General features: G+C 36.9%; 1 protein-coding gene across 3 annotated transcripts in view; it reads left to right on the top strand.

The window, feature by feature from the left end:
• GABRB2 (gamma-aminobutyric acid type A receptor subunit beta2) overlaps positions 1–22,086 on the top strand; it is a 210,023-nt gene that overhangs the window by 173,884 nt on the left and 14,053 nt on the right. For 2 of the 3 annotated variants that reach the window (XM_033096466.1, XM_033096467.1), the window contains exon 10: positions 699–812. The exons of the other annotated variant lie outside the window; for it this stretch is intronic. In XM_033096466.1, the coding sequence (XP_032952357.1) occupies positions 699–812 (114 nt within the window). The remainder of the gene's footprint in view (positions 1–698; positions 813–22,086) is intronic. 3 annotated transcript variants of the gene reach the window in all.

Genomic DNA, 22,086 nt, shown 5'->3' with positions numbered 1-22,086 from the left:
ATTTTTTTCCCCCAAGTGTCTTCTGGAGTAGTTCAAAAAAATATAATCTCTGTCCTCGTGTTAGGAGAATCCTTCCTATTATCCCTTGCATTCTTCTATTTGTGTGTGTGTGTGTGTGTGTGTGTGTGTGTGTGTGTGTGTAGAATTTGCTTTTGATTAATTTCACCCACTTTTCTTGCTCATGTCTTTAAGTTTTCAGCTCTCCTTTTTTTTCATTTAAGTTTTATGTTGTTTCCTTGTTTATTTTTCTGCCAATAACTCAGTATATATGTATTTGTGAGTTTAGTTACTTCTGCCTTTCCACCCCATTGGTTCTTTCATGACTCCAATGTTTTTATAATTGAGAGACCTACAACCACCAGATTTCCAAATAAAGCTGCACCAAAAAGGTCTCCATTTGGGGGCATTCTTCATTCTACATTTATGAGTGTTGTGTCTCTGTGTGTACCCACTGTGCCTAATCTTTTGTTATGCAAAGCCACTAAGATCTTTTCAATCTATTTATTTCTAGTGCTTGGAATTTATTTTTTAAAATAGTACATTTAAAAGATATAACTAATCAGAAGTTCTATTCTCTGTGCTCATCGGTCTTTCTAAAGACCAGTAGCATTTATCTATGTCCAGTTTACTTTAACCACCAATCCTGATCTAGTGGCATCAGTCTACTTAATTAGCACGTTCTCTACTTTGTCTTCCAGATTTTTTATAAAGATATTAAACAAAATGGGACCCAATATCGATCCTTGTGGGACCCAACTGGAAACTTCTCCCCAACTAGACGGACTACCAATTACGATTTCTCTCTGTATACGGTTAGATAGCCAGTTTTTAATCCATTTATTTGTATTTCTGTTCAAGCCAATTTGTTTAGCTGTTCCCTTTTAAATAATGTATGGGGTCTTTGCAGATATCCTGTGGACTCATATTCACAGACTTGGGATAAGTTAAATGTTTTTGTAAGACCCTAATGGGGTTTTCCCGGTGTTTTTTTTGTTTTGTTTTTTTAAATGTAGCTGTGATGAACCTGAGCTTCAGTGTTCCATTCAGTCATTATTGTTGTGCTAGAGAGAGAAACCAAGTGGGTCTTATCCTGAGACACTTTTTTATTTGTGTTGAGAGGACAGGGTGTTATTACATACTCTGGCATTGCTTAGTTTTCTTGTTGTGTTTCTTTGGTTTAGTGGAATAGGTGGAAAATTGGACATTCCTTCCGTTGGTTGACTCAGAATTCAGGAACCTGTTTTTTGCCCTAGATGATTGTGTGTGGGAATGTTATGTTTGCATCAAGTCCTTGTTGCTTTGTTGTTATTTATTTTACAGATAAGTATTATCTAAGCAGGCCCATCACTATTGAGAGATAAGAGGCAATGATTGAGATTGTTCCTTATCAGAACTCTTGACTTCAACCAACTTTTACAAAGAAAGCCTATGTTGGCTAATATTAATACTTAGAATTGCCTTTCTGAATCCTCATGTTTGTAATTCTGAATTGGCAAATTGTCGTTCCTATTGGAAGAGGAGGAAGCGGATGAGAATCATCACCATTCCACCTTATCATCCAATAGTTATCCAAGTCTGGGGTTTTTTGTTTTGTTTTGTTTTTTTAAATTTCTATTTCTTGGTGAGGCAGTGAATGATATTAAATGCTTGTGATCTTTCTTATGAGGACTTGATGCCTGGTGGGCTGTCACTATTGTATCTCCTAAGTATCATGTTCTTCCTTAATTGTATTGCTCTGACTCCAAATTCCTTGATATCTCATTGTTATTGCCTGTGGGGGGGGGACAAGAACGGTTGACCTATCAAATTGCTACTTTGTTTTGGTATTTTAAGTGTTTTTTAACTTCAATACTTGTTATGTAACGTATAGTAACACAGTCTGATAAATGGTACTAAGTAGATTCTAGGAGAAGAGATGCTTGAGATTTTGTTAATCACTATTTTAGTCCCAATCCTCTAAACATCCAGTCTCTACTATGTCTGTTCCCTCGAGCTATCTCATTTGTGTTGCGATTGCTGTTTCTTGTTTTTAATTCTAGCTACTCTTTTTGAAATTTAAGTAGACTGATTTGATTGAGCAGTTTTCTGGGTGGAATGCTAATCATGTAGAGGAAAGCATGTTTGACGGTTGGAGTTTGGGTTTATAATGAAAATGGTTGAAGAACGTTGCAAATTTTCCAAACCAAAATGAAAGTATACTACATGATTGGTCTAATGATTGGGTAGAGTTACATGAAAATTCAGGAAAATCCTCCGGTCATGAGGATGTTTTAAAGAGAATTTGCCTCTTCGGTGCATTAAATTTTTCAGTTCATGGCTTGAAAGAGTTAATGCTACTCTCTGATGCCATGTTCAAGAGAATGCTCAATGATTTACAATGAAATATGAATCTTACTGTTTTCTGCTTTTATACTTTTCTTTGTTGGGTGTGTCTTTATTCTGTCCCTTGAGTTCTTTAGGTTCCTATTTAAAGTATGAAATAAGAACGGGTATTCAGAAGTGTAAATAATGGGCTGTTAAACCTGTAATGTGTAAAAGCATCGAGATGTATGTGACAATCCTCAGAGGCAGTAGGGTGTACTAAGAAGATGGTACCTATTAGAATCAGACTCAACTTGGCCCACATTCAGATGTGATCTTTTATCAGCTGTATGATATTAGACATGTTTAACCTTTCCATCCTTCAAAGTCCCCAACTGAAAAGCGAAACACTAATGTCTGCCTCATGATGCTGCTGAGAGGATTAAATGAGATAACTGTGTTCAGGGCCTTTTACAGTGTCAGACGAAAGCACTCAGTAAATAGTTGCTCTTCTTCTGGAGGTGCTAGTGGACAGTGTGTGTCTTCCTCAGTTTTTCTTTTTCAGCTTTATTACCATTTTTCTAATTATAGAACTAATTCATGATCACTCTTTTAAAAATGTACAAAAGGCATTGAAAATCACCCAAACCCCCACATCCAGATATAAGTATTATTGACACTGGCTTTTATTCACCATTAGTGACATCCTTTTACATACATAATTATGTTTTTCTATTGTGTATACTGCTATTTTCCACTTATTTTGTATCTTTAAGTATAAAGATAAATCATTTCTAATAGCTACAAGACATTTTATTGAATTGATGTACCATAATTTATGTAAAGAGCACCTGTTGTCATTGTTTCTAAATGGTTTGCCATTATAAACATCTCTAAAATAAGCATCCCATTACTGACATATTTTCACACTATTGACTCAATCTATTTCTTAAAATGGGATTTCTGTGTCTTAAATTATGTGCCTTTAAAATGATGATACATATTACCGATTTGTTCCCTAGAAAATTTCTGTAGTTTACATACCTACTAGCACCATATGAGAGAGAACAACATGGCAGTGTACACACACCCATACACCCATACCCATACCACCTGGCCCTTAAAATGACAAAGAAACAGAAAACTGATGTCTGTGTTCAGTTGTGAAAAGTATTAGAGCAGTGGAGACAGAAGTATTGAAAACTCCATGTGCAATTTTTCTCCTCTCTGTCCAAAAGGCATAGAGAATGAGATGGCAATAGAAGAACAAAACAAAAACAATCAACACCCAACTCAAACCTAGGCTCTGCAGAGAGGCAGAGACGCATAAGCGGGGCCAATATTGGTACAAGCAGGATCCAGAGAAATCTACCCAAGCTATATTTGAGCAAATGGGAAAACCCTATAAAAAGTCCCATATCAAAATGAAGCATCTAAACAAAGAAACAGCATGGCAGCTGTGCAGGAAAACTACCAATGAGTCAGTCAGTCAGTCAGTCAGTCAGTCTCTAATGATTATTCTATTGGAAAAAAAGGTATTTCAGGATAAATTAACAATTTTCTTTTTCATAACAAAAGTTTTTTTCTTACCAAAAATTGAAAGAGACTATGAAACGAAAGGTCAAGAATGAGATGACAAAACAAGAGGCGATTAAAAAGGTATAAATGAAGGCAAAGTAATCTTTATAGAAACTAATAACTATATCTCAAATAACAAGAAAGAGAAAATCAGTATGGCAAAAAATCGGGGCAGTAACACAAAGTTCAGCCTGTAGAAAAACATGACAAATGCAGAGGAAAAGAGATGTAGAGAGAAAAACCATTTAGAGAAAACATAATAAATGTAAAAGACAAGTACATCGGATTAAACATGAACAACCATGACGTTAGTGAAGTACAGAATGGAGAAAATGGAATAGAAAAAAAAAAATGCAGCCATGTGCCACTCAACAATGGGGCGGGGGGGTACATTCTGAGAAATGCATCGTTAGGCAATTTTGTCACTGTACAAACATCACAGACTGTACTTACACAAAGCTAGATGGTGCAGCATAGCTGTATCATCTGCACAGCTAGGATATATGGTAGAGTCTATTGCTCCTAGGCTACAAGCCTATACAGCATGTTACTGTATAAAAAAAAACAACACAAGATTAAATCAAGCACAAGAGAAAATGATGCAATCAAGAGATGCAGTGAACAGGAGATTTATGAGGCAGCTGCCGGCATAACACGACATCCTCTTTTGCAGCAAACTTTTTTTTTTAATATATAGAAAGAATACACTCTAACATAATGATATAGTATAGTATGGTAGTATAGTATAGTATAGTATAGTATAGTATAGTATAGTATAGTATGGTAAATACATAAACTACATATACATAAAATACATATAGTATGGTAAATAGTATAGTATAGTATAGTATGGTAAATACATAAACCAGTAACATAATCACTTATCATTATCAAGTATTATGCACTGTACATAATTGTACATGCTATACTTTTATTCCACTGGCAGTACAGTAGGTTTTTTCACACCAGTAGCACCACAAACACATGAGTAATGTGTTACGTTAAGACATTAGAATGGCTATATCACGACGCAATAGGAATTTTTTAGCTCTGTTATAATCTCTATTATAATTCTTATACGCGGTCCATTGTTGACTGAAAAATCGTTATGTGACACATGATTGTATTTAAATATGACATTAACTAATTATAATATGACACTAATAAATACTTCTTGAATTCCTTTTACGTGCTTACACATTGCATATGTTACATCATAATATAAGTCCCTATTATTACCCTATATTGTTATACATTTACAGATGATTAACTCACACCCAGAGAGTGTAATTAACTTAGGGTTAGACAGCTAACAAATGATTGAACAGAAAATATGACTAGAGGCTACACTCTTAACTACTATGCTATATATCATATATGTATACATATCTATAATGAAATTAATCAGTATACCAAAAGGATATACTAGATTCCAAGATAAAAATGATAGAATCTCATTACCAACACATTATATCCATTTGAAAATACTGAACTTTCAGTCAGAAAATGTGAATATCCTACAAGGAAGATAAAAAAAGCTAGTTCTCAAACTACCATTTTTAGCATTGTCTATAAGACAATGGAAAAATATGACAGGGTTTAGAGGGGGAGACAATGTAACCTAAGAATGTTATTATTGATATATAAAAGCAAAAGAAAGTCTATCCTCAACATGCAAGATCTTAGAGAACGTAGAATCAGTGAGTCTGTATTTTTTTAAAAAGTAAAATAATAGCTTAATAAAACAGTCTAGCCCCTTAAAAAAGGTAAAGTAAGAAACTTTAGAATAGGAAAAGCTAGTATGCTATCATATAGAACTAAAGATAGAGGGTAGAACTAAAGCTATACAACTTCAAAAATTAAAGTTACAGAATAAAAGATAATTAAAATATTTTTAAACTAATCCTGAAGATACATAACAAAAATTGGGATGGATGTTGTTGAGGATGGAAATAGTGTTTGTTTTCTAATTTGTAGCAAGGACTCAAATATGTACCCTTATTTTTAGAGTTTATGAATCGAGAAGTTAGAGACTAAGGAGAGGTTTTAAATTAACATAGGTAACTACTACGACAGTGTCTCCCAAAGGGACTCCCATAGAATACCTACATCAGGGTCATCTTGGCGACTTGCCTAAAAAGTCAATTCCACTGGACACATTTAAATCAAAATATTTAATTGGAAAGCTGAGAGATCTACATTTTTCTCTCTCAGATCTTTGTAGTTTACTCTGAGGCATGGAAGTCTGAGGACCATAATGGTAGAAGAATCAAAAACTTACAACCCATGTTGTAAAAACTTTAGATGTAATAATAAGAAAGAAATAGAATAAAGAAAAATACAGGTAATGTTGCTGAAGCTAGACATCAGAAATAAGGATAAGGACACTTTAACAGCAAATATAGAGCAGAAATGAAGATGATAAAATGAAGACCAAGCTTGTCTTAACTGTTATAATTAGAGCATATATCATCTCACCTCTCAAAAGAATAAGATTCTCAGATGGAATCAAGCAGCTAAACCCAACATATGCTATTTATTAGAAATACTTCTAAAGTATCAGAAAATATTCTAAGTAAAGCCACAGGCAAAAACAAATGAGACAGATATAAATCCAAAGGACAATAGGATTGGCTATTACTACTCATAAAGATGAATTGAAGATAAAAAATATTGACAGATATCTTTATAAAAATTGTGATCCAAAATAAAGATATAATTATTAATTAATAATCCATATATAATCTATAAAATTCAAATTGAATAGCATCCAAATAAATTAAAGTGATAGGAAATAAAAAGAGAAAATGACAAACATTACCTAAGTAATATATTAAAGTTTAATTGTATAAACTCACTTTATATAACTTATGTGTCAAAGATATATAAAAATTAAATTGAAGAACATTTAGAAAAATAGTTATTTAATATACTTCATAATTAATCTTATGGGATGCTAAAATAGTTAACAGTGGACAACTTTCTAGCAAGTAATTTTAAAGTTTGAATTAAATGTACAATTCAAGAAGTTAAAAAAGAGCAAGAACTTATCTAAAAGAGGCAGAAGAAAGTATTAATCAAGACAAATTAGAAAATCAAAACAAAATAATGTTCAAATAAATCAGTTTTCAAAAAAAGAATATTAAGTAAAATAGGGAAATAACTGATCAAGAAAAAAATATATATATACATATATATGTGTATATATATATATATATATGTATATATATATATATATATAGTAAAATCAAAGAGGGAACCAATATGGATACACCAAAGTAAAAAATTTTTAAAGTATAATAATTGTATAGAAAGGTAAAATTATGTAAAGATCTTGGAAAATGTGGATAAAATACATGATATCCTTAGAAAATATAAATTAGCAATACTGACCCAAGGAGAAAGAGAAAACAATAACAGACCAATGACTGAAGATTAAACTTAAAAGATAGAGAAATGTAACTCTCACATCCAAAGGGCATCTGGCCTAGAAGATTTCACCAATAAATCAAGTCAAACATTAGAAAGCAAATACCTCCAGTAGTATTTAACTTCTTGCAGATCAGAGCAGAAAGCAGAAAAAACTTCCAAATGTTTTAGAAAGTAGCATAACATAAATAAAGTGCCAAAACCATGTCTAAAAAAACAAAAGTTACATAAAGGAAACTGGATCCACTTTACTAATGATTATCACTGGGGGGAAAAAATCCTTAGATAAACTTATCAAGTTGAATCAAGAGAATACAAAAAGCAAACTACAGTATAATAGAGATATTGACCATTTATTAGTATGCGAATTGCAGATATTTTTCTAGGCTCTCATTCATGCCATACCAAGTTTTTAATTTTTATGTTGTCTAATTATTGGTACTTTTGTAATTTCTGGAATGGATAAAAATTCCTCTTGAAACTCTAAGTTAAGCATGTAGTCGTCTAAATTTTTTTTATATACTTAATTTATTGCTTCATGTTTTACATTTAATCCATCTTGAAAGACCATCTTGTTGGTGCAAAATAATGGTCAACTTCATATTTTTTCCAAGGGTAAAACGAGTCTAAATTTTTTTTATATACTTAATTTATTGCTTCATGTTTTACATTTAATCCATCTTGAAAGACCATCTTGTTGGTGCAAAATAATGGTCAACTTCATATTTTTTCCAAGGGTAAAACGAATAGCACCAACGTTATTGCATTATTTTTTTAAACCTTTCTTCCCAGTGGTTATATTTGGAGAATGGGATGGTAGAAACACTGCTAGTTTTCACTTTATATAACTTTCTGTAGTGTTTGAACTGTTACAGTGAGTATATATTACTTTTAAGATTTAAGAAAGTAAGTGTATGCATGTATACTTATGCTCACCTGATCTTCCAGTATGGTCCTTCTCTCTCTCTCTCTCTCTCTCTCTCACACACACACACACACACACACACACACACACACACACACACACAATACCTACAAACCCATATACACACAAACCCATATACACACCCATATACATACAAACCACACAAAAACGACTTACTTTCCCAGTTTTCATACATCACTTAACCAGAATACCCCAAGATAATTAATATAAATAGTACATGCTCATTTCTAATAATTATTGCTTATATTGTATTCTAATAATTATTGCTGTCAGAAAGAAGGAAGTAGAAAGGAAGGGAGTTAAGGAGGGAGGGAGAAAAGAGGAAAGAAGGAGGGAGGCAGGGAAGGAGGAAGGAGGGAGGGAGGAAGGAAGGAAAGAAGAAAGGAGGGAGGGAGAAGGAGGAGGGATGAGGCAACTGTCTGGACTGAACAGGTACTGCTCTTCCCGGGGAAGTCAGGTCCATGCTGTTCAGCTTTCTTATTGATGTTGTCACCAGAGAGTCAAGATTCTGGTGACACAGTTAAAGAGACCTCTCTAATACTGTTTCCCAAGCTTGAACATACATTTAGCAGCACTGTTCATAGCCCTCTGCAGATACTGGTCCCATGGAAAAAATAACAATAATTTTCTAACTCAGTGCAGTGAAACTCAGGAATCTCAAGATTCAAGTCTCAGCTCTGACACTTAACAAACCACATTTGTAACATCGGTCGACTCAATCTGTCTTATAAAAAAAAAATGATGTGATCTCCAAGATGTAATCCATCTTAAAAAATCATAGTTCTACAATGTTTACTGAGTCTGTCGTTCTGAAATTTGTTAGTCACATAGCCTCATTTCTAGCAAACCTATCATTTATTTCTACTACAAGCAACTGCTTATAATTTAAAATTAACAAACACTTGCACAGAGTATATTATACTCTGTGGTTAAAAATCATTCTTTAACAAATTTCACTTTGGAAAAATGTGAAGGGAAAAAAAGGCCGTAGAGACAAACATGATAAAATACTTTCCTGTGTCAGAAACAACTAAAACTATTTTGGACTCAATTCTTACTCTAAAAATGACTCATCTGAAAAGATACACTTCTTACATTGGATAAATTAGAAGGGAATGAAATAGTAAACTGTAAAATAAGTAGTAAATAACCAAACAGGCAAGCCCATTACATTCAATGTTATTGCGCCCTGGTGTAGTACTTAACAGTGTTTCCCGCCATACCTCATTTAATTATCTCAGAAATCACCAGATACAAGGAGGTAGTGTCAGGGAAGAGGAGGATTCCTTCTGCTTACCTTCCTTTAGTTCTTCTCACTGGGCTAATAATAAAATCTACATAAGTGTAGATTACAAAATGAAAGAAATTTAATACGTGCACATAGGACAATCACAATAAGATACTCAGGTCATAAAATGAGACTCAAAGAAATGATTGAACCAGGCAACATTTTAGTTTTAGACAAAGAAGCAACACATCGCTGAAGAAATTCACAAGGCAGTTAAAACTGGTACTCATTAGAAAGGAAACTAAGCAAGATGTGGGTGTCTGTTAGTGAGGGATCCAAACCGGATTTGGGCTTGGGTGGTAAATCAGGAAAGGTGCTCCAAAGCTTGCTTGCAGGCTTTTCTCACCTGGGTTCTTTTTTTTTTTTTTTTTTTTTTTTTTTAGTTTCAGGTGCACAAAACAATGTAATAGTTAGACATTTATCATTTAAATCCCTCACATAGAGACACATTATGTGTCTCAGGAGAGGGGAGGGTATCCATCACGAGGGAGATTTATCTCCTGCTTTTAGGGGCTCAGAGAGGTCAAGATTTTCTTCGTTCATGGGAGAATTCTTAAGTAACTTTAATTCAAAATAATCAATATGCCATTGTAGGATATGGGGCAGCCTGGCTTGGGCCGCAACAGTGGATCTAATCCCCATTGTGTAGATGAGAAAATGGAACAGACACCTAGGAAGCCAGCAATGAAACACATGCTTAGGACCAAAGCCATGGAATGTGTCTGGCATGTTCTTTTCCACTACATGGTCAGTTTCTCAGCAAGTCTCTTCTGATTCAGTGAACCTGGCCATCTCCTGTTCAGCAAGGAGGCAAACATTTACTGACTCATTTTCCTGGAATGAGAATCATGAACAAGGCATTAAAAGTTGAAAATACGTTTATTCTGTCAGAATACCCAGGTCACCGCTAAACAAAACCACAGAAAAAATGTATGTCACACTTTGTGGTTTTCAAAGCACACAATAATACTTTGTCTCTTTGGGTGCTCAATTCCATTCTAGTATTAATATTTGAACACTATACCATTCTATTATTAATATTTGAATATTATAACACCACCAGCATATGCCTCCAGTACTGTAAGTCAACCCCACTTAGTAGTGGATTACAAGCATAGTCTTTCAGGAGAAATATACTTATTTTCCATTTTGAGACAAAGATTTGGCCTTTAAAGTTTTTAAGTTAATATAATACTTACATATACTATAAATATTTAATTTATTTCCTCTTCTCCTTTATAAATATCTGTCAATAAATTCATAGTGTACTTTGCAGTTGATAAAATCTCAGATTCTAGGAAATGTAGTAACAGCCCTAGTATCATAAATACAATGTTTACTGAGAAAACTCTGGAAACATTCTGAAATGTTGAAAAATACAAAGTAAGACAGAAAACTGTGTTCCATGGGCAGCCGTGGGAATCAAAGACTGGCATTAAATTTTTATTAACCATCCTTCCATTAATATTAAATTATTTTGTAAAACAACAAGTACAGCACCTCTAGCAACCTTATCTTCCTAAAGAAATTAGGAATGTTTTATGGTCTCTGCTGAGGAGAGGTTTGCAGGATTGCCTGATGCTTGTTTCATTTTGGCAAAGAAACCTAGGGAGACGTAACAAAAGTGAACCGTGACATAATTTTGAAATCTCCTTCAGCAATAAACAAGCTGTCTCTTTGCCTCTCAACACCTTCTAGCTTCTGCTACAGAAAAATTTCTGGAATTTGCATGGGCTTCAAGGACACCACAGCAGGCGTCCTCCACTGAGGACACCTGCTGTGACTCCCCACAGGGGAGTAAGCATCTCTGAGTCAGTCGTGAAGGGCAAACCTGCCAACCCCAGGTGCCATCATCCTGAGAGTGCCCTGCAGCTAGGAGCCCTCAGCAGTAAATACAGCAGCTTTACAGAGCATTGCAGATTTCCTCAGCCTGGGAGGGATTGGGATCCATTGGGTCCTTTAGTTCAGCAGTTGAGAATGTTGGCCCCCTGAAGCCAAAGACATGGGCTGCATTCCTGTAAGAAAGAGTCTTTCCTTTGCATTCTTTTCCCTCCTCTTAGCCGCTAAAGGATAACGTTAGACTTGCCTCACAAACGACACACATTTGCAAGGAACACCCCCAATGGCGTGATCATTAAGAAAGTGTTGATCAAATCATAGCTCCTGGAGAAAAGCACAGTAGTTAAAGGACAGAGGCAGACGTAGGGTAATCAGTCCTACTTGATTCTGGATTTGAGACAACCCTGAGTTCAAGCCCCGTGACTGTCACTCATTACCTAAGTGATCATGGGAACAGCTCTCTGAGCCTCAGTTTCCTCATTTTTAAAATGGGGCTCACAGTTCCACCCTCAGCATATGGTGTTAATGATTGCAGGAGGCAGTACAAGGAAAGTTCTCGTCAGGTCGTATGCATTAGATGAACGGTTACCATCTAAAATGGATGACGGCTACCATGAAAGAGATCACAAGGGCACAACTCTGACTTTTCCTATTAAGATTTGTTTCTAAATTCAGTAGCAGGTCCCTCTCCATCTGATGGAATGGTTCACTGTCCCTGTAATATTCTCTTAAATTGTATGAGATAATCAGACTGAATAGTTTATGGTACAGATGATACATGCTGCTGAGTTTCAGAGGCCGGAGATGTTCCCTTCAAATGCATGTTTAGGAAAAGCTTTCGTCTCAAAAAAGGAAGCAAGCAGCTCTTCTGCCCAGCCAGGTTGTACATGGCCAAAATAGAACAACAGTATCTTAACCCTTCAAAAACATTTAAGGATCCTCTCATTTTATAAATGAAGAAACTGAACCCCAGAGAGCGGGAGTGACTAGTCGAAGGACACATAGCCATTAAATAACAAAGACTCCAGTTTGGGGGCGTAACCTGCCCCTTGTGCAACATTGCATTTCGTTCCTCAACTTGGCGGTACACAATAATTAGGCCTGCATCTTTCCTCAGTCCCTTGCATTGTTCCAATAAAGCACTCCGAGAAGTGATAGTAAACAGAAAGCCGTTCTGGTGAGTGGCAAATGTCCCATCCCTGCTGCTACCCTCCTGTATTTAAATTTTAGCAAATCCCTCAAATGATTCTGATGTTTATGAAGCTTGCTAATTTACTAGATATTCTTATAAGCCTCTGAAATTTTACTGATGACAAAAGCTGAGGCCCAGAGAGAAGTAACATATTCAGTCCCACAGCTAATAAGTGGCAAACCTGGGATTTGAATCCACGGGGTTATTTTTGGTTTTGTTTTGAGAGTTTTCACTTTTTTATGCAGAGCCTTAGCATCAGACTGGCAGTTGGGTTTGATGTTCTTTCCTACCTTCCCAAATTCACCGTTTTCCTGTTTTCCTAACTCAACCTGCAGCCTATCCTTAGGAAAGTATAGTCACATTTTTTATTGTGTGCCATCATCGCAGATCTCGGAGCTGAGGGTCATTTAGTGTTAAAACGGAACGGACAGATGTTTGACAAGGCTTTGTCAGAGTAACAGCAGTTCTCCTAACGAGAGTTGGGCTGTGAGCGTGGATGGTGCCTTTGGCATATCCTCACTTGGGTAATTCACCGTGTAATTGGCTAAACGCACAGAAGCCATCAGACCGCAGCTGCACAAGGGATCCCTGGTAGAGGTGGATTTGATCGTTCCCTTTCCGGCTCAGTCTCCCCCCAGGGCTTAGTTGGTACCTTGGTTGTGATTAATTCAGCATTCTATAGGGGAAGAAGCACAGAAAACCTCACCAATTAACTCCTCCCCCTGTTTACTGTATAGAGGAGGAAGATTCTGTTTGGTTTGGAGAGCCACCCAAGGTTCTTAGAAAATTCCATTAAAACAAAAATTCTAGTCACTGACTTTTAGCAGTTTAAGAGATCATTGAAACCAGTGCTTCTCAACCTTCAGTGTGCATAAAAGCTGCCTGGGTATCTTGTTAACAGGCAGATGCTTATTCTGTGGCTCTAGGGTGAGGCTCAAGAGTCGGCATTTCTAACCAAGTTCCTGGTGATGCCAAAGACGCTGACCCGCGGACCACACTGAATAGCAAGGGCCTCACCCAGGGACCACACATGAGGTGTACTTTAAATATGAACCCTGACTGACTAGTGCTGGCCGCCTTAAGGCTACACAGAGGATTCTGTAGTTGGCTCAGACTAGCTGCTCAATTCGCAGTGCAAATCACAAGCTTAAGAACAGGAAACCTCACCTCAAAAAATGATCTCTCTTTTTCTTTAATTAACACTTCTTATTTGTAGTTGCACTTTTTACAACATTTTTAGTTCCTTGGTTTTGTTTTATTTATTTTTGAGGTAACATTACATTAGTTTAAGGTGCGCAATGTAATGTTTTAATGTTAATATCTATTGCAAAATGATCACCACAATAAGTCCAGTTAACATCCATCACCATACATAGTTACAATTTTTTTTTCTTGTGGTATCTCATTTTTACATGCAAAACCTGAAATCCAGAAATATCAGCAGTTTGTCTGCTCAGGGTTGTATAAGCTAGTTAGTGGTAGAGCTGGAACTAACTAAAGCTGTAACGTAAACCTAGATTTCTCTTTCTGACTTGTACATTTTAATCACAGATTGCATGTGAAACATTTAAAATGTCCTCAATTCTGTAAAATGGTAGAACCAGCCACAGAGTCCAATTTGGATTCAAGAAGCTAGGAAACTCACCCTCGGTCAGCCTCTGAAAAGTCCTGCAACTCTGGGAAAAGAATTTCTCAGGGCCTAAGTTTTGTTATCCAGGAGATGAGGAAGTCTACGCCCTCAGGGTCTTTCAAATTCACTCTGATGTTCTAGGAGGCAATGAGATAAAATATATGAAAGCCCTTTGACAAAACATAAGTGACTTAAATAAATGGAGGACATTTTTTTATTAGTATTAAAATTGCTGTAGGATGACATTAAACTTTTCTCACAAGACTATTGATTTTGAAAAGAAAAAAATATTTTATAATTATGAATTATACATGATCTACCACTGTCCTAGGTTGACTTTCATCCGAAACAATTGAGTATTACTATTTTGAATTGTATTAATGACATCCTTCTGATTTTCCACCCACCTTTAATGTATGTGGCCTGTGCAAAGCATGCATTGAGGCATGGGTGTGGAAGGGGAGCAAGTGAGCCAAAATCTTGTCAGTGATATCTTGTTCTGGAATGAGATGGCTGCCAGTAGCAATAAGGATCCAGGGTCCTCATTCATGCCCAGAAGGCGAGATGGGGATTTTGTTTCTTGGGGTTTTTTTGTTTTTATTTTTTTAATCCAAAGGCTTCCAGCAAACCTTTCCTGTCTTTTAATTGACTCAGTTGACTTAGGTCTCCTACCCTTAAATCAATCTGTAGCAAGGGGAGGAGAAATACCAAGACTAGCAGTCAGTTCCCACCTGGAACAAGAGTCGGTCTCTACTGCTGTTACAATGGGTGGGATAGATTCAACTACAACATCCACTACAGCTACAAGGGGCTAACTGGAAAATAGAAAGAATTAGCCTACCTACTTATATAAATTAGTACCTATGATAGCAATGGTTACCTTTGGTTACGTACCTAATTGTATGCCAGACGTGGTGGTAGGATCCTAAAATAACTTATTTCAATCTTAAAATAAGCTTTCATATAATGTGGCTTCGTTTCCAAGATGAGGAAAACTGAGGCTCAGCTAAGCTATGGAACTTTCCCAAGGTCACACAGCTAATAAGTAGAGAAGCTAGAATTCAAAGCTGATTCCAAAACTCATGTCGTCAAGACTTAGCTATATAGATGTTCTTATGTACACTGAAATTTAAAATTCTGCTGTGCAAAGATTGTCTACAAAACGTGACTTCATGTTGTCATTATCATTATAGTGAAACTTTCTTTATAAATGCATTTAATTTGGAGAATGACCCAGTGCCCATAAGTGAAGCCAGAAATAAATCTGAAAACGTAGTTTTGTTGTTGGGTGCACACTCTCCATTCCCACACTTTAACTCATCCTGTTGGCAAGTAACAAAGAGAGACATTTTGAGTTACCTCTTGGCCTCTGCGCACGGTAAGGATAAAGAACAAAACAAGGTTCCCAAACGAAGCATCAGGAAGAAACATTATTCACAACCTCTTTTCTTATGCATGTGAATAATGAGGTCTCAGCTTTAAACACTTTCCTGGGGGACTGAAACTAGAAGAGTCACACAGCCTAAAACATATAGGACGTTTTTTGCCGAATGGCTGTAGCAAAGAGAAACACATCTGTGTTGATGCATTCATTTGTTTCCCAAAGAGTGGTTGAGTACCTGCTGTGTCACCCTCTGTCACCACTTCCACAGCAGTTTAAGTTGGGAACTGGTTTAGCATCCCAAACCTCTCCTGATCATGACACAGGACAAGTTCAGCTCCTCCACCTGCTTGCTTCTATAATAACAAAAGTAACTGTTCCTTGAGTTTATCATATAGGGCACTCTTTTAGGTGCTTTATATGAGTTATTTAATCCTCACCTCTACCCAATAAGGCAGATACCACTATACCAGTTTTACAGTTGAGAAAACTGAGGCTCAGAAAGTTTCAGTATCTTTCCCAAGATCATAAAGCTTAGTGACCTTGCCTTTCACCCTGTCTGCTGTTAACCTGTCTTCAGAGCCCACTATGGCCTCAGCCCAAAGGAAGATGGATGCTTATAGGTTCACCCTGAGAATTCCTGCAGTCTAGAAGTAAAGGCTTTAGATACGGTGGTAGCCTATTTTAAACTCTAACCTCTTATTTCACAAAGTGACTCTTCCTAAAAATGCAGTCAAGCCAAGTTAGCAGGAAAGATCCCGGGGGAGAAAATGAGATGTGTCCAGCTGTGTAACTTGGCACTTACTCGTAGAGGTCTCCCTTCTGCTTTCCCTCTTCCTTTCCCCAGGCCTGATAGGTGTGTGTGCCTTTGACCCTGCCCTGATGAAGGCCCAGGGCTGCCTTTGTCCTCCCCTTCTGTGCTCAAGCTCTGATCACTGGCCTGCCTGTGTTCTTGTCACTGTTCCTTGAGTTGCATGCTGCATGTTTATATTTCTTAAACGTCTTCCCCTCAGAACAGTAGGGAATTTCACTCTTTCAAGGTGACATATAATAGGTCCTAATATACCATCAATCCTAAGTGTGATGACTCTGAAATAAAACTGTCTGGGTTCAAATCTCAGATCCCTCATTTTACTCAGGTTCCTTGTGTTACTTTCGGCAAGTGACTTAATTTCTCAGAGTCTCAGCTTGCTCGGCTATTAACTCAGAATTAAGCAGAGCCCTACCCCAAAGGATTGTGATGAGGAATCGATGGAGTAATTCATGCAGAGTGCTTATAGCTGTGCCTGGAATAGAGCAGACATGTCCTCTAGATACTGACTAATGGTATTACCTGCTGAGCCAGGAGCTACTTCTTGAGTCCCTTTCAAACTGACTCCTTGCCCTCATTGAGCCCACGTCCCCAAGGGAAGATACACCTTAAACAAATACCTGTAGAAATATACATCATTATAAATGAAACGGGCAGTGAGGAAAGTGTCTACATTACTAGGAGAGCATATCAGGGACCTAATGTAGTGAAGGAGAATCATGGGTACCCACCAGTGGAAGGAATTTTTGAATTGAGGTCTAAAAGATACAAGATGTATAAGAGTAAGGAAGGACAAATAGGGGTCCTCCTACTTCCAATTATCCGATGAAGAAAATGTTACAAATTCATTGGTCCTATTTAAACAGGGACATGTTATTCAGTATCAATAATGTTCTATTAAGAAATTGTCTGGAGCTTACAACTCCTTCTGTTGTAATTAATTATTTGCCATGTATATTTGTTATAATCACTGCCCATAGCATCAGTTATTTTGTCTTTGTTGTATACAATGGGTACATGCTTATAAGTACAGTCTTCTCTTGGTATTCGAGGGGAACTGGTTCTAGGACCCCCCTTCCTTGGACACCAAAATTTGCAGATGCTCAAGTCACTTGTATAAAATGGCATAGTGTTTGTAGATAATCTATGTACAACTTCCCTCATACTTTAAATCATCTCTAGATTACTTATGATACCTAATATATCAATGCTAATTAAATAGTTGCTATACTATATTTTTTTAGGGAATAATAATATATACATCCATCATAAGCCTAACTACATAGTACATGTCAGCAACAACATAACATTTTGTTTTGGGTTTTTTTTTTCCCCAAATATTTTCAATCTGTGGTTGGTTGAGTATGTGGGTGTAGAACCCAAGAATATGGAGGACTGATTATATACACTTTGTTATTTTGACTATATCGTTTTTTTATAATTACTGTTAATTCAGCTTTCACCAGTGCATTTTTTTAAGCACAGCTCCTAGACCCAGTGCTAGTTAGTACCCAACATGTCTGAACTCCCACTTACGGAGTCACTCATTTATGCTAATCCACGTACCCTTCCCATCCAGCCTACCTCTCTTCAGGAGACCCATTTGAGTACCACCTTCATGCCCCCACCACTCAAGAACCAAACCAAACTCTGAGTCCATAGAAACCAAGGTCATTGGCTGTGTTCCCTGCATCTCTGTGGAGTTGAATATGCTGCTTCTTCCTATTACCTTTTTGTTACGTGTTCATGGGAGTCCTGCCTATATGGTCTGCATTCCGTCAGCTTTCTGGCTTCTTAGTCAAACTAAAAAAAAAGCAGTAGGCGGCAGTGGGTAAGATTCTGGGAAAGGAGTGTCTCAGATACCTATGAGTGGACCTGATTACATTCTAGATAGGGTTTTTTTGAAGTCAATGGACTGAGAAATTCTCTAGTCAAGTCAGTATCTCCTAGAATTGTCAGATTTTTAGATGCATTAAAATGTTAGTACTTTGCCGAAGGAAGACAGAAACCAAACCTTGGTCTCCTAGCCTTTAGCTGAAAGGTAGAATCAGATTATAATTCGCCTCTGACCCAGAACTGAGGCAATGGGTGGTTCCATATGCTCAAACCCATCCTCCTTAGTTTATGGGACAAGGTTAGGATCCGTTTCAAAACCCAGGACCAATAGGAAACCATGAGTCTCCCAATGACCTGGGAGGATTTGGGCCGCAACCTTTAAGTCAGTCAATGCCCGTCAATTGGGTCTTGAAATTTGACCTGATGTGGCACATTCATTACTCACTATCCTGGGCTTTGGAAGATTATGAAGAGGCGGGATATGTGGAGGGAAAAGCCACCCCTTTCCTTCGCTCTTAGCCATGTGCACTGACAATATGTGTAAGCCACAGGGGAAAATTAGATCTTGTCTTCTGCTAATGGTCACCATTCTTCGCCTCCCTCTACCCCTGCACGTTGGAAACACTTGAATGTTTCCAGCCCTGGGAAAAGAAACCAAAACAAATGTCCTCTATGGTACTGTTTAAAAATGAATTCAGAAATTGTGAATTACTAATTACATGATGTGCATACAAATCTTTAGCAAGTCATTGCTCATAGTGCTTTGAATTGCATGAACCAGCTAATAAAAAGATTAGATCAATCATGTCTCTCCAGCCTGAACTTGAGTCAATAATTCAGATCAAAATTGAATGAGAACAAACCTCATCCCTCAGGATTTAAGCCCGCAGGTGTTAAAACTTCTTTAAGTTATCAGAATTGGGTAGGCAGATTCTCACATCTATCGCTCTGAAATTTGTCAAAATAGAACTTTGGGCTTAGGAAAGCTCATTTTAAAACCTGGCTCCATTGCACACGTCCTAAGGGTCTGTATTAATTTAAAGTGAGTCCTTCTTTGGATAAAAGAAATGTCCATAAAATTAATAGGTTGTAAATATAGTTACCTTCACTTTTTCTCTTTCATGGGGGTTTCAGTATGATCCCAATCTCTTATTTTTTACCCATACAATTAAAATGACTCCTGACTTTAAACTTTAATTGAAACTTCTAGCTTGTACTTTATTAAATTAAGAAAATGAAACCAAAACTGAGTTTTCAAAAGAAATGAGTCAATTTAGCATATATTTTATTAATTGTACTTTATTATTATTATTAAATACCGAAATTTGAATATATTCTCCTTTCCCCCAAATTTAACATTCATCGTTCTATTGCAATCCAAATATTATTTATAAAAAATCAGTGATTTGTAGTTATATAGCATTCTTAATGAATTCACATAAGTTAACACATTCATAGAAAGGAATTATTTTTCCAAGAGAAGTGCATTTGATTCTGTGAGAGTAAAAGGAATGGAAGATATTAAGGCACAAAAAAATTAGGAAGATTACTTACAAAGTTCAAGCACAGAGAGATACTGCAGAATTTGCTATAGCGAGGCCCCTCCCAGTGGGGAAAACAAATGCTAGTACTGGATCAGCATTGCAGTTTACAAGGGAGCTCCAAGACTACAGGATTTTTTTTTCAGGTGAATTTTCTTTATCCATCATTCCTGTGTTATCCCATACATTTTTTAAAGAAAGCAATTGGTAATTATAGATTAAATGGAACTGAAAGGCAAACTTTTTCCAAATTAAATCTAAAAGAAATTTGATGCATCAAGCTTAGTGATTTTAACCACTGTTAGTGATATTTAAAAATGTGAATTTGTATGTCCTTCAGGCAGGCCTGTATTTTTTTAGTCTAATTCATTTCAGGGCTAACTTTTTATTTTCCATTACTACATCTGTTCCACGCTTTTATATGATCTCCATAGCTTGTTCAGATCAAGTAATCCTGTAACACTCTCAGTAATTCAAGTAAGCAAGTTTTTTAAAGACTTTCATTACAAATAGAGTTAGCATACAATATCATGTTATATTAGTTTCAAGTGTGCATAGTAGTTATTCAACATTTATGTACCTAGAGAAGTGATCACCACGGTAAGTCCAGCAACTGTGTAAAACCGTACCACGCTATCACAGTGTTGTCTACTATATTCTCTATGCTGTAATTACATTTTTTATTTTGAATACTACTTCATACCAACTGTAGTCGTCCGCGTTAGGGATACATAAGCAGCAAGATACAGTTACTGCCCATTTGTTTGCCGTCATGAGGTACACAGGGTTCCCTGAGGTCAGAGCAAGAGATTTAAGGTGGTGGAGGGAGTGAGCAAAGACTTCCCTAAATCCACCTAGATTCTCTAGATGAACACTGAGGCCGAGGGTACGCCAGGGTTAGAACCAGTTCTCATCTCTGAAGTCGTTCTTTCTACTCTCATTGTGGGTCTTGAAAGGCTCAGGGGCCCGTATGGGAAGGACCAAAAAGCAGGAGCATCAGTTCACTGGACGGCTCACCCTTGTCAAATGTCTTCTCACTGCTGATCCTATATTAATCATAGCCTTAACAAAAGTCTTACCTGCTGGGGTCCTTTGGAGAGGAAAACCCTAAGAGGTCTACTTCTTACTTCTTCTAAAAACTTCACTATCACCCCAACAACAGCTGAAAACCTCACTAAGCTTGTCTGAATCACCCACTTGGCCAGATGGATTTGTGTGTGTGTGTGTCTGAAGCAGAATCTTTTTCACCTGGTAATGACTAAAAAATAGGGTCACACAGGTTGCTGACCCATAAGAAAGAATTCATTCATTTGAATCCTTAATAAGGAACTGTTTTGCTAAGGGTTGCGTAGTAACCCTTGAGATATGTACTAACATGACCTACCCATGAGAATTAAAAAGTTGAAAATCAAAACACCAACCAGGTTGTTCATATCTGAGTGCCACTCGTGTCTCCTTCATAGGTATTTCACCCCACAGTGAAAATATTCAGTAGAAAGAGTTGAAGGTTTGAAATCTGCAATCATAAATTTAAATTATCATTTTACCACTTAATTAGCTCCTAGCTACCTCTGAACTCCTGTATTTTGATGGGAAGGGCTGTTTACAAATACAGTATTGACTCCATCCTCATGATATGGTTGTGACATTTCAGACACTTTATATTAGCACAGTAGAAGCAAAAAAGACAGTAAAAATAATCTCGGCCCCTCCTCCCTTTTTTCCTAGTTTTTATTAAAAATGACCACCCTCCTGTAACTACCTGGGTATTTCAGCAGTAGTCTCCTGTATTTGCAGTCCACATCTAAATGCCATATTTCGTTACTATTTCTCCATTTGCTTTGGTGGAGTCATTCGAAAAGTCAGTGCTGGTCTTCTCTTGCTCTCCTAGAATTTCCATTTTGTGTTCTAGTTGGGTGAACTTCCTCTCACCTCTCAGCATACTGAGTGCATGCTGGGCAGTTTCAGAGTGTTTTTCCTTTGGAAAGGGTGCTTTGAGTAATCCCGGGTGGTTAACAGTTCGGAGCCTTAGCATTTCAATTTACTCAGGTCACAATGTCATTTCATAGAAGATAAAACAAGATCTCCTACCCACACACTAGTCACAGGAATTGGAAATTGCAGAGTTAGGATTTCATGGATTTCTACAATTTCTCTTCTCTTGACAATATGAATGGTGAACTGGAATTTAAAATAGCCCCATTCTCCCTTCCCAAGCTAAGCATGTGATGTTGCTGGGTGTGATTTGTGTCCCCATATGTGACTGTAAGATAAGGGCATCCCGCCAGAGCATACACCTGTCACTGAGAAAGGT

The sequence above is a fragment of the Rhinolophus ferrumequinum genome, chromosome 24 (assembly GCF_004115265.2).
Source record: "Rhinolophus ferrumequinum isolate MPI-CBG mRhiFer1 chromosome 24, mRhiFer1_v1.p, whole genome shotgun sequence".
In the NCBI taxonomy this organism is placed as follows: Eukaryota; Metazoa; Chordata; class Mammalia; order Chiroptera; family Rhinolophidae; genus Rhinolophus; species Rhinolophus ferrumequinum.
Note: the sequence above shows the minus strand (reverse complement) of the source record. Positions and strands in the feature narration are given on the sequence as shown.